The following is a 14,092-nucleotide window of genomic DNA, read 5'->3' on the forward strand; positions in this document are numbered from 1 at the left end:
TTTTTTTGTTTACACGGCCCTCCCAAACTCCCCCTTTCTTCTATAAAAGAGGATTCCTCTGCTTTGTTCATCAGACTTGCCTGTAGTTTTGCCATAGCTGGTCTGGGATTGTAATTCTGTTATTCCTGTATAAACCCATTTTTGCTGGTAAAATAACTAATAGCTTTATTTTGCTTTATTTATTTTTAGTTACCTAGAGACTACTGTTTATTTTTTAAATTGAAGTACAGTTGACATATAATACTGACAGTTTTATTTTTAAGGTTAACAATTTATATGCTCTTCTCTCATCCTTATTTAGGGAAGGAAAAATTCTTTCTCTACCTTTTAAGGTCTTCCAGCAGGGCTAAAAATTAAGCTGACGTGAGATAGATTAACGGGAGAAAAAATTTTAAAAACCATTAAGTTTTATTATGTGTGCACGGAGGCCCGATAATGAAACTGACCAAAGAAATGACCAAGGAAAAAGACAGTTTTTATACTTTTTAGACAAAGAGACAATAAATCCATAAGGAATTGACGGGACAAAGAAGACTTAAGTTTGGGGGCTTCAATTAGTACGGAGTTCTAATCAGAATTTGGGCTGGGGTAGGAAGCTAGTAAAAAGCAACAGGGTTATTTATATAGCTTTCTTGGCCCTGAATTCATTTCTGGTGATAAGGCTGACTCTTCACCTCCTGGTACAGGGAGGGTACCTTCTGCAGGGAGGCTTATTTCCTGCTTTCAGGGGGACAGAGGAGGGTAGGAGTGTCCTTCCTGCACAGGCTGGCTCTTAAATAACTTCTGTTTAAAATAACCCACATGCCAAAGTGGCACACTTTGGGGTGGCCTGCCCTTGTTCCCTATGTTCACAACCCCGTGAGGTGGGTACTTCGATTACCCAGTTTAAAAACAAAGAGACCAAAGCACAGAAAAGTTACTTGCCCAAGGTCACACGGCAGTTGCCAATAGAGCTGGGATTTGAATTCAGGCTGACTTGGCTTTGGGGCTCACCCTCCTAACCTCACCATCGTACCACTTTTTACCATGTACGGCACCAAAGCACCGTATGTATCTGTCCATAAAAGAGGGTGGGCACTTACGGGGATGAGCCATACAAGTAAGATGAATGATAAGCAGCAGGGGAACCTGCAAGTAGGTGATCCTGCCAAGGTGGCCCCCATGCTATCCAACAGAGAAAAGGAAGGAGGAAAAGGTAATAAATGAACAAACAAAAACTAAATGGCAACCCAATATACAACATCATCTAATGATACATTCATTGCTGTTAAAACGGGGTCCTGAATAAAGACTACACACATATTTTGGAGTATCTCCTGCCATCAGATGCCACCCCAGACACTGCCTTGCTGGGTTTAATCCTCACAGCATCCAGGAAAAGTGAATGCACCACCTCATCCTCTGTTCACAGGTTGAAGAGGAAGTTCAGAATCTCAGCCACAGCCTAGGGGGTGGCCCGCTGTATGGCCTCATTCCAGCACGGGATGCTCCATTCTGTCCTCTGCACAAAAACCCTCTCCAGCAAGGGCAGGGAGTCATCCCCCAGCATACAACCTCCCTACCTGCCACCCCACCTCGCTCACGCCACAGGCTAGGGCCGACTCACCATGCTGAGAACCAGGTCATTTTCCCCAGCTTGCTTTACGGAACTGAAATACTCAAAATGTGGAGGTTACAACGCATCTTGTTGAGTAACAGTTTTTGCCAATATACATCAAGAATAAATATTTGACAAAACAGAGCAAATTAGGGTCAAAGTGTTAGTCCTGCAAATTTATTGACCACTTCAAAGAAATACACAGATTCAGAATTTATTTTAAAAATGAAAATGTTCTGCAAATATTGTGTTGGGATAAACAGGTGGTTGAGCTGGAAGGCTACATCTTAGATTCAGCTCTGCTAGAAAGAGACATACAGATACAAACCAACCCTGATGTTGCCAGACATCTGCAACTGTCTTCCAGACCATTCAACTGTAGATAACCTAGCAGATTTTTCTGACAGGTGGTCTGTTTTTAGGGGCTGCAAAAGAGTTTACAGAGTACTGACCCAGACCTGAGGTGGTCTCCATCACTGTCCAAGATCTGCAGCTTAGGACACAAAGGTCGGTGTGCAGGCACAGCCAAGATCTGCCCGAGTTCCCAAGAGTCCCCACTCCAGCCCAGAACACTGTCACCACATGGCCTGAGCAGTGGGTAATTCTGGACTCATCCCAAGACAGGCTCTCCAATGTGAGAGAACACTTCCCACCACGCAGGTCTGGGGACCTATCTGCTTTACCTTTTACAAGTAGTCTATGTAGGGCACCTGGGGGGCCCAGTCAGTTAAGTGTCCAACTCTTGATTTAAACTCAGGTCATGATCTCTGGGTTATGAGATCGAGCCCCGCGTCCGGCTCCGTGCTGGGCGTGGAGCCTGCTTAAGATTCTCTCTCCTGCTCTCTCTCTCTCAAAAAAATACAATACAATACAATACAATACAATACAATAAAAAAATAGTCTGTGTAGTAACCAGCTCAGAAAACTCCCACTATCTCTGAAATAGTGTTTGTTTTATCTGAGTGAGTTCCCTTTGTATTTCTTTATGCTGATAATTGGAGTCACAGTCCCAACACACTGCAAAGCGGAGCATGGGACAGAGGAAGTCACAAACGGGGGCCAGGCGTGGCTGGAGGAGGAAGACCGTTGCTGTAGGTGAACACAGGACGGAGTGTTTCCTATTCCAAAGGCGGCGGTGTCGCCCAGCAGCAAGGAAGGGGCTCCTCCGGAGGTGGCTCTCCCACAACCTTGGTCTTCCATGGGAAGCGGAGGAGGTGTCTTTCCACTTGAAAGTTTCAACTACAAACTTATCTTCAAATAGCTTCTTTGGCAGCACAGCCGTGACTTCTTCCTGATGAAACCGCACTTTCTGTGGATGCCTGAATTAAAGTCTGAGTCAGAGTCCGGCTCCACCACACAACACACGCGAGGTTACTGCCCCCTGGTGGCCAGTGCTGGTATTTTGGATCGGCTCTGGGGCCAAGCTCACTCTGCCTCTCTGTGCAGTCCCCTAACAGAGGCACGGGGACAGTTTTGCCTGTCCTGGCTGACTTGACTCTAGCTGTCCTCCTCATTATTTGCACGCTCTGGGTTCTTCTAGGTGGGGCGGGAGTGGGAGTGTGGAGGACATTATTTCGCAGAGAATTAAATGAGCAGCATAAAAACCAGGGGGCAGGGAGACTTGTTCTAGTGCTAGCCAATATTCAGGGAGCACCCCTGAGGACACATCATCCCCTCGCTGAGCCTTGATTCCTCCTTGGAGAAATGCAAGGTGTGCGCCCCAGGGCCCTTCGTGCCCTGGTTCTGTGCCCACAGAGGCCCAGTTACAATGGATTCTATGTGATGAGTAGTTTTGCAAAGGGGGAAGAAGCCTTCTTCTTCTATAAAATAGGCAAATATGGTATTTATCTTAGAAGGTTGTAAGAAGGATTAAATGATGTACACAAAAATATCTGGCACTAATGGTGCCAAATAAATTGGGGGCTAATCATTAATTATATAAATTACTGATTATATAATTTATCATCCAAACTTAAGGGTCAAAGGGGGTACTACTAATAACTTTCCTGGGATGACAGGCATAGATCGGACATGCAAATGGGATATACTGTCACCTTATCAATAAGTAATAGTCATCAGGGGATTTGGAAAAGTCCCCAGTAAACAAGAGACTTTTTAAAAACACATTTCATATGAGTGTTCTGGCTTTGGGAGGCTATCTTCGGCAAAGCCTCAAATGCTAACGGGACAGAATCGGTGCTGGGGTCAGTAAAATGCTCTCTTGACACGGTTTCTTTTCAGGTTGGTTCTACAGAAATTTCCAAGGGGCTGAAATATACTTTCTCTTCAGCTACAAACTAGCAGACCAGGCCACCTGCTGACCAGTGCAGGACAGGAGGCAGGAGTATGGGTGTGAAGGAACCAGAATATGCCACCCCAAAATACCCCTCCTTGATATAAAAGTTATTTTGAGCTGAAGGCAATTAAGAGCACAGGCAGAAAAAAAACAAAAAACAAAAAACAAAACTATCTTCTCCCCCTTTTTCTGCCTAAAGGCAAGATATAAATTCTCCTTTTACTGGAGAGGACCCTAGACTCCTATCAGCCCAGAGAAGGCACCAGAGGAACCTGCAAACAATCTTCCTCCACTACCTTCCTCCCACACATTTACCTTCCTGCACTTCGTTGCCCTTGGAAGCCAAAGATGGCTTTTCTCTGCCCTATTGTCCCTCTACAGAAGTGTTGTTCTTTGTTCAAGAGGACTTATAAGCTGAGTTACATCTCCCTGAGGTTTCTCCCTTGTGATGCGCACTGCACACTTTAATAACTGTTTTTCTCTTGTTAATCTTTTTGTTAGGGAGCTGCAGCTGAAAACCAAGGATGAGCAGAGGTCAAGTTCTGTCTCCCCTATAGGTGGAAGGCTGGAAAGTCGGGTGGAAGAGAAGTGGATTCACACTAGAGAAATTCTCTTCTGGAGCAACTTCCTACTTGGAAAAGTCTGATTTAACATGTGGGGGTGTCCAGGAGCAAGGGGCAAACGGGCTGCGTTCCGCTGATGGAACGGTGCAGAGCCCATGGTTGTGAGAGCCAGAAATGACCTCACAGGGATGATCCAACTCAACCTGCTCACTTTAGAGATGAAGCAACGGAGATCGGGCTGAGCAACCAGACCAAGGACTCATGGTTTTTTATGGATCTCCCAAGCTCCTTGGTTATATGTACCATAACACACACAACTTTAAAAATGTAATTTTGTGTCTTTGCTGCTAGCTTGTGAGCCCCATGAAGGGAGGGATGGTGTCTGTCACTCACCACGCGCCCCCTTGTGCTGACTTCACGGTGACTGTGGGGTAGGGGTCACTGTCTTCCTTCTGCAGCTGGGAAGGCCGGGCCTGGGGAGGGTGACAGACTCACCTGGGATCCCGTGGCTGGTCCTGCAGCCAGCACAGTGCTCAGAGAAGGCACCCAGTAAATACTGGTTGGATGAATGAATGAACAAATGAACGAATGAGTGAGTGAATGAGTGAGTGAGTGAAGCGATGGAGCCAGGATTCCAATCCAGGTCTACCCGGCTCCAGCGCCCTGGCCCTGCCTTCTGCTAGAGCACAAAATATGGCCAGGGCTGTCACTGATGTACCGCAAGCACTCAGCTACATCCGCTAAGTATAAATAAATGGCTGAAAGAAGAATAGAGCTGTAACTCTTCTGAACCTCAGTTTCCTGTGGATAAAAATACTTTCTTCACAGAACTGCCCTGGGGTTTCAATAAGATGTGGAAGATATGAAAAATTCATGTGCATTACTGCACACTGCAAGATGGTTACTAGACAGGCTCTGGAGTTGGCTAAAATGAGGTCTGAATCCCAGGGCCGGCACTTCCTGGCCCTGTGGCCCGGGACAGGCTGCTTGGCCTCTGCTGGCCTCCGTTTCCACATCTATGGAATGGGACGGTAAGAGTACCTATTGCATAGAGTCCTCATAGGAAGATGAAAAGAGAAGATTACACATAAGGCCTTCACATTAATGGGCAGGAACTACTTTATTATCTTTAAAATAAAGCAGAAGGTTGAACAAGAAATATCAAGGGGGGAAGGAAAACAAGCTACTGTTACGTTGAGTGAAAAAAGAATCCAGACTTGGCTCTCTGAATTAAGCAACATTTTCGTCTCTTAAATCTCAATTCAGGCCAACCTCAAATACTCGTTCTGTGGCGTTGATCAGGACCTCACCTGGGAGTTTCATCCTGCACCTGCTGAAATTAGTACCAAAAGGAAAAATACAGGCTTTTCCCAAAGTACATGGATCTAGTTTCCCAAGCTCCTCTTTCACAAACATAGTGGCTGTAACAGCTTTTGCTCCTTTAGAAACTTAATAACCTCGCTCGAATCCTGTCAATGAGGAATTGTAGGTTCAGTGGTGGGGTCTAAAACTGTGGGGAATAAAACTTTTCTAGGGCTGAAGCTAAAAAAAATCAGATTAGAAAATACCTTAATGAACAGTTCTGAATGTTAGCTGCCCCAGGAAGTCAAAAACGTTTATAAAGAAACATTTATAAAGAAAAAAGTGGACTCATGAATAGCCCCTGCGGCCGGCAGCCTGAGATGGCCCCGGGGACCACCTCCCGGGGTCCTGTCCTGCTGTACACCCCCCGCCCCTCACTCCCCCCCGCCCCTCACTTCTCGTGAATGGAGCCCACGGGGCGGGATCTCCCTCTGAGATCGGGGTACAAAAAGACAGTGAATCCCATGCCCCTCACTTGTCCTTCCTCACTCGCTCTGAGGGAAGCCAGCAGCCAGGTCAGGAACTGCCCTACAGAGAGGTCCCCGTGGCAGGGAAACAAGGGAGGCCTCGAGGCTCAGCCAGCCCTGCATTCCTGATCCTCAGATGCTGGGAGATCATAACATTTCCTGTTTTAAACTACTAAGTTTTGAGTTAGTTTGGGGCACAGTAGTAGATAACTAGTACACTAACGTATTTCGTACATTTACTCTGTCCCAGTCCGTGAGAAGCACTTTATGTACATCATAATATGTATGCTCTATTATCACCCCCACACTTGACAGGCAGGGAAACTAAGGCACAGGGGGTCAAATAGCTTCCTCAGCCTCACAGTGTATACATGCGTGGGACAGGTATGCTTAAGATCTTACTCACTGCCTCTTCATGGACACACTTGGACGAAGAATGGGAGCACATCAACCCCAATTAAATCTCCTGAGGTTAGGGGCGCCTGGGTGGCTCAGTCGGTTAAGCGACTGCCTTCGGCTCAGGTCATGGTCCCGGGGTCCTGGGATCGAGCCCCGCATCGGGCTCCCCGCTTGGCGGAAAGCCTGCTTCTCCCTCTCCCACTCCCCCTGCTTGTGTTCCTGCTCTCACTATCTCCTTCTCTGTCAAATAAATAAATAAAAATCTTTTTAAATAAATAAATAAATCTACTGAGGTTAAAAATAAAAATTAAAACATTCTGTGCCAACTAAATCAAATACAGCAAAGGGTTTCGACAATGATTGACATCCATACACGAAGCCAACCCTTCCCCCAACATCAAACTTTGAGTCAAGGTAATTAATATTTTCCTAATGTTATGTTTTAAAAGCCTATCTGTTTTGCCCCATGAGGGCAGAAGAGCTCTTTTTATGCATCCCCACATTTTGGGTGGTGATTAGTATTTACAAAAGAAAAAAATTCTCTCTCACCACTGAATTGTATTTCAAAGGACTGGCATTCCCCCACCACCCTTGGCGTGTGTCCTGACAATGGGGTGTAGAACATGCATGCCGAGGGGGTCTCTCTCTGCCACCACCCCCCCACTGCTGGAGTCCTGCAGTCACAGACCAGGGCCAACGGGCCCCCCCGGCCCCCCTCAAGTGACAGAGACGCAAAGTGCGGACTCGACCATCTGATTACATTTTTTAAAAGGAAAGAGAGGAAGACTACAGCCTGAAATATCAACACAGGAATCGGAACCTAACAGCCTCTGCTTTAGCTATTTTGTTCTATCACAAAGCCGATTTGTTTTTTGTTCTCTGATGTAATGTCTTGGGGCTCGGAAAGCCTGCAGCTACGGGCAATGACATTTGAAGCTTCTGCTGCTGAGGAAAATGCTGTGAGTGATGCGTGGTGGCGGTGGCTGGAGCTGAAAGGGAACCACACACTTGCTCTCGCAGGGAGTGCTGGGGAGGGATCAAAGGGAGCTCACGGATATGAAGAATCATGACTTATGTAAGCGTCAGAAATTCTAAAATTAGGGAAATAGTGGATAAATTCTCGAATAAAGTTTGCACGTATATAACACATAGGTTTTGGGTTTTTTTTTTTAACATACGACATTCTGGACTCTTCCAAGTAAATCAAACCATACTACATCGGTTTACCGCCTCTCTACTCTTCAGGGGGCTTCAGGGGCAACTTTAGGCATAGTTTCAGTTGGAGAAACCACATGCCCATGACACTAGGGCGAAAGGTAAAAAGGCCTGAAAGCGCCTGGAGTTTATACCGCCGTAGACCCTGCCTGCTACGGATCTGCTGGAATGTCCCATCTTCCAACACGCAGCCACAGACTGACTTGGAACAGGGACAGACAGAAACACCGCCAAGTACCTACAATCTTATGAGCAGAAACGATGCATACCAGCCCTGCTACCCTGGACCTCAAAAACACCTCAGTCATCAATTACTGCTGGATGGTGTCTTGTCTACCAAAGCAGGAGTTTGGGGAGGACCAGCCCAGGATCTGCCATTTGGCTGGAGACTGAGCAGCAGCGAGAGGGGATGCGGGAGGGGATGCGGGAGGGGATGTGCAGGAAGGCGCCGGGAGGCAACCCCATGTTAAAGTACAGGCTCTTATCTCATATGTCACCTCCCAAAGGCGAGGGCTCCAGGGCCGACAGCCAATCATCCAGCTTTCCAGCTACAAGGTCAAACACCACTCAGCGGAGGGAGGCGCCAGACCAAGAGCCTGACTCTATTTTAGACTCGGAGGAAATCAAGGCACAGATCTGGCTCAAAATGGAACCCAATGACCAATTATTCAATGATATTTTCACGGCACAACAAGGCCTCTGGTCAGGCAAAACCCCTTCCAGGTAAAACAATGGTCCTCATCCTTGACTCGCAATTAGAATCGCCTGGGGGAGATTTTTAGGCAACTCTTTCCAGGCGGTTACCAGCCCCTGAGACTGCAGCTAGTCAGGGTGGCCTGGAGCCTGGACGATTTTTAAATCTCCCCAGGGACTCTCATGTGCAGCTAAGGTGCAATCGGACTTGGGGTCCTCCCTGATACAAAGAATTCAAAGCCACCACTCAAACTCCTTTTATGACTCTCAGAATATTTCCTGCTACTAAAAGAAAAGCATGTCAGTATCACAAATCTTAAGTGGACATTTGTCTTAGGGAAAGTGAGTTTATTCACTAGAGAAGAGTAAATGTTCTGATGATTAATATTTTCTGACTTAGCCTTCGGGCAAAGCTCTATCAGTCAAATATGCATTCATGTTTCAGACAACAGGAAAAGTGGTGTTTGTTTCTATTACCCTATGGAACTATGCTCGCTGTCTGGAAACTCACAGAATATTATTGGAGAACTCCTAAGTTTCTGGTGAGCTTGATGAGGACTGAATAAATGGGCTTATTCTAGGGAACCAACGGACCACCGCCAATGAGCCAAAGTGCATGCAATTACTGGTTCAAAGCACTGTTTTGCTTTCTCAGGAAAAAAAAAAAGGTTCGTAAAAACAGAACAGTAATGGGATATGCTAAGCTAATATTTGTACAAGAGAGAATAATCTTTTTCTTTTTTTTTTTTAGAGAGGGAGAGAGAGAAGGGTGGGGAGGAGCAGAGGGAGAGGGAGAGAATCTTAAGCAGGTTCCACGCCCAGCGCAGAGCCCGGCATGGGGCTTGATCTCAGGACCCTGAGATCACGGTCTGAACTGAAATCAAGAGTCAAACACTTAACCTACTGAGCTGCCCAGATGCCCCGAAAATGATCCTCTTTTAATAAAAGTTGTCACTCATTTGTAATGGCGTGAATCTCTCTAGTAATACTACTTGAAATTAATGATGATACAGTTTCAGTTGTTTTTTAGACAAGCATTTAACAAACACATTTATTGTAAATTATTTACAGCACTGACGATGACCTGGCTGACAAACTTTACCTATCACACCTAACTGTTATGGTTAGAAAAAGACTTCTGACATAAATTCCCAAATGAATTGGTGGTTCAGATCAATTTCTTTCTATCAGGACTATGGTCAGAGAATAATAGGAACATGGGAAAAGAAGTTTGGCACAGTCTTTGTCCTTCACATCGTCTGCCGTGGTCTGGATGTTTATATTCCCCCCCAAATTCACACGTTGACATCCTAACCCCTGAAGGTAATGGTATGAGGAGGTGGGGCCTTTAGGGGTGTTCAGGTCACGAGGGTGGAGCCCTCTGGATGGGACCAGTGCCCTGATGAAAAAGCCCCCCACCCCCGGCCCTAGCCCCCTCCTCCCTTCCACCGCAGCAGGATGGATTGAGAAATCTGCAGCCCAGAAGAGGACCATCACCCCACCACGCTGGCCTCCAGAATGGTGAGAAATAAACGTCTGTTGTTTATAAGCCACCCAGGCTGTGGCATGTCGTTCTAGCGGCCCTACCAGGCTAATCACTCATCCAGTGACCCTCCAAGGGACTGGTTCAGGACGGGGGACGGCCAGCCCCCAGCACAGGGACCTCCATCAGCAACACAGTGAGCGGTCCGCCCACTCAGGGGTCAGACGACACAGACCCGAAGCAGGACATTTTCATTACACCACCCAAAGGTGGGATCAGGCCGGCCTTGAGGGAGAACCGCCTTGAAAATAATAAGGCTGCCGGAAGCCATACCTTCCCACCTAGAGGGATGGTTTCAGCGGAAGGAGAAATTCTTTTTACTGGAAGGCTCACCAAAGGCCCCCCTACCCCCGCCCCCCAGTGATTTCTGCTCTCACTGCCCCTCATAGCAGAGCTCTTTGCCTTCGGGGTCTGTGACTCCCTTAGCCCAGTGAATGTTGTGTCTTCACTGATTGTTTGACATCTTATGGGAGCTTAGGGTTGTGCAAGAAATGTTGCACAAAGCTCCCCGCCCCCTTCTGAAGCTCTGGACCCTCCGGGTGGAGAAGACAGGCTCCAACTCCAACACGCCCACCCAAATCCAAACACCCTCATAGCTCCCCTAGACAACGAGAGGCGAGAGCTGCCTAAGGGGTCTCCTTGCCTCCTCTCTCGACCACCCACCCTCCTTCCCCGAGAGACAATTCTCCACTCTGCTCTGCTGTTAGAATAACATCCCAACCCCTCCGAGGGCCGCCAAGGCCCCCCATGGTACCATTCCCCGGCTGTGTCCAACCTTAGCCACCCCCTACCATCTCTCACTCGGCCATGGCCATGAGGCGCCCTTCACGCCCTCAGTCAGTTCGCCACTAGCCGAGAACTTCTGGCTTTGCTGTTCCCTCCTGTTCCCTCTGCCTGGACGCTGGCCACACAAAATCTACACAAGGAGCTTTCTCCTGCCAGCCAAGTCCAAGCTGTGCCGAGAGATCTTCTGGGGCCACTCACTCTACAGTGGTCCCACGCTGACACCTCTCTGCATGTCCTCTTTGCTTGCACTGACCCCAGGGCCATGCGCTGCCCTCTCTACCTTTTCTCTGGGCTCTGGAAGGCTGACCCCACCTATGGACTGCACTGCTTGGGCTCCCTGGCCTCCTGGCTGCCAGCTGGGTTCCGCCAAGGAGACCAGAAAGCCAGGGCAAGTGGGGGGTGTCCCCTCCCTGCCACTCCCTGCACCCTAATCCCACCCCTTCACTTCTGCAGCTCCAGCCCGCCAGCCTAGGACTCCAGCAGTACCGCCTCCTCCCCTCGAACCAACACCCCTGGCTGACTCCCTCAGTCCTGCCCCGATTCACCTGTTCTTTACTAACTCGAACCACCACCGTGTCCCCCTTAGGACTGGTAGGACTTAGCCCCTGTCCTCTCCTTGCTCACTCTCTAGCATATCATCCTATGTTACTTTCTCCACTGTACTTGTTCACTTATTTTTCTCAGTTATCAGACCCCTCCTTAACCACTAGAGCATAAGCAGAAAGCTCATCATGTTCACCGCTCTACCCCATGGGCCTAAGCCAGTGCCTGGGACATAAGAAGCATTCCACACACAGCAAAAGAATAAATAAAGGACTGAATGCTAAGCCCTTGGTCTCTGCTCAAAATATCACTTTGTCAGTAAGCTCTTCACTGATCATCTAATATAAAACAGAAACAGCAATCTCCCTCCCCTCCCAGACCCCCACTCCCTCCTTCCCCTATCTTCTCCGTCTTACTTTTTCCTATAGCAAGATCACCTCCTGACATATTTAATATTTGTTGACAGTCTGTTGCCCCAACAGAAAGGTCAGCCCCGCAGGCAGGGTTGTGATGCCACTCACCGCCATCCCCTCAGAGCCTAGAATAGTGCCTGGCCCAGGCAGAGTCTCAAACATTTGTTAAAATGAACAGCGCGCAAAGTGGACAAAATCACACACAAAGCAATTTCAGGAATGTCCCCAGTACTTACTGGGAAGACTGTAAAACTGAATTGCTAGACACCCAAGTAAATAAGCACAGCCTTACACGACCTGACCCTGCTCCATTAGAAAGATCGCCTCAGACCCCTAGGAAAGAGACTCGATGCACTGGCTAGACCGTGGCCTCAGGAAGAGAAAAGGTTTTAGAATACGATGAGGGAGACCCTGCCTTTATAACAATCGTTGCTTTAGAAAGCATGCACAGCTCACCTAAGCACACAGCCATTGTAAATCCTTTCTGAAAGTGGATGCGCACGTAAAATACAAATAAATGGGACGCGAGCACACCATTCTGTGTTCCACAGTGGTGTTCCTCTTGGCAGCAACCTTCAACTACAAGTTCCTTGACAGTATATGCAGACCCAGAGCCAGGCATGGAAAGCATCAGCTGCTCTCCTCAAGAGGCCTGTCTCCCAAAGACAGGCTTTGTTCTGCAATGCCTACGTTGTCCAAATTTTATTCTGCACACTAATTGCAGATTTGAAATAAACTCCTCCTCCCCGCCACCACCATTAATTACTCATACCTGCCCCCTCAGCCTCCTAAGTTTCTAAACTGGGTAGATTTAAAAAAAAAAAAAAAATCAGCTCCTCATGTACTGAGTGTCCGGATGGTGGCATGTCACCCCTTCAGGGAGCAAGATTCCTGACTATCCTGAGGCCTAGAGAATGGGTCCCTTCCCCCCAACACCATTCGACCAAAACTGGCCAGCCACAGGATAATGAGCAACCACAGATCCTCACCCAAACATTGGCTTTTCTTCCAACAGTGCAGATTGAGAATGCAGAGACGTTGTCCTATTTATGAACAGTGAGTCACGTCGCCGCTCCACGTCTGTTTCCTGCTCCCTATGAATGAGGGGAGCCCCTTCCCCAAAGGAGAAGTGCAGAGCGACGTACATGCCCCAGGGGCGGCAGTGTGAGCTCCCGGCCACTCCGGGTGCGAATTCATCCCTTGACTGTCCCTTACTTCATTTCCCCCACCCCTACTATTCCCACCCGAGTAGACACCCGGGGGCCGGAGCGTCCCTGGGAGGCGGTGACCAGCCACCGTCGAAGGCGAGGCGCCGGGTGCGCGCGCGGCCCGGCAGGTGCTCAGGGACCCGGGACCCTCCGGGAGCGCGCCCCCGCCCCCGCCGGGCCAGGAGGGGGCCGCGGCAGGGCGGCCGGGGGCGTCGCCGCGTCGCTGAGGGTCGCCTCCCGGCCCCGCCGGCGGCCCGGGCTGGAGAGGCTGCCGCGGGCCGGCCGGGACCTGGGCGCCGCGACCCGCGCCGCCTCCTCCGGGCAACAAGTGTCCGCCCGCCGCCCGCCGCCCGACGGCCCGCCCGGCCCGGTCCTCACCCGGCACAGGCCGTCCACGAACACGCGCGGGTCCAGGTGGCAGGCGATGGTGGCGCTGGGCAGGTCCTGCAGGTCCACCTCCTCCATCTCGCAGTCGATGAAGCTCCAGTCGCCGCCGCCCTCGTCGGCCTCGGACGCCCCCGAGAACGGCGCGAAGGGCCTCAGCGTCACCCCGGGCTGCGCCCGCGACTCGGCCGCCTCGGCCGCCGCCCGGAGCCGCGGCCCGGCCACCGCGTCCTCCATCCCCGCGCCGGAGCCCGCGCGCCCCCGTGCGCCCCCGTCGGCTGAGCCGGCCTCGAGCGCGCGCTCTTCGCGCTCTCCCGCCCGCCGACTCGGCGGTTAACCCGCTCCGGCTCCCGTCGCAGCCGGCGGCGGTCACCGCGGCTCCCCCGTACGCGGCCTCCGCGCGCCGGCCCCGCCCAGCCCCGGGGGGCGGAGCTCGGGCGGACTTAGCGGCGGGCCCTTTAAGGCCGGCCCCCACGGGTTATTGTATCCCGCCCTTCCAGGAGAGAAAGCCAATAAAAGAACGGAATTCTCCTCACGTGATCCCCATTCTGCCGCCCTCAGTCCGAAGCCTCAGGGTGGCCATGCTGGTTAGGGGCAAAGGCCTCTTCAGCCAGTTCCGCTTT

At 49.9% G+C, this 14,092-nt stretch overlaps 1 protein-coding gene across 1 annotated transcript in view; it reads right to left on the reverse strand.

Moving 5' to 3' along the window:
* Positions 1-13,858, reverse strand: part of RCAN1 (regulator of calcineurin 1) — a 95,737-nt gene extending 81,879 nt beyond the window's left edge. Inside the window, exon 1 of the mRNA XM_035017653.1 lies at positions 13,464-13,858. Coding sequence (XP_034873544.1) covers positions 13,464-13,706 — 243 coding nt within the window. The 5' untranslated portion in view covers positions 13,707-13,858. The remainder of the gene's footprint in view (positions 1-13,463) is intronic.
* Between the last annotated feature and the right edge of the window lie 234 nt (positions 13,859-14,092).

Source organism: Mirounga leonina, unplaced genomic scaffold (genome assembly GCF_011800145.1).
Source record: "Mirounga leonina isolate KUSES-001 unplaced genomic scaffold, KU_Mleo_1.0 Mir_172, whole genome shotgun sequence".
Taxonomy (NCBI): domain Eukaryota; kingdom Metazoa; phylum Chordata; class Mammalia; order Carnivora; family Phocidae; genus Mirounga; species Mirounga leonina.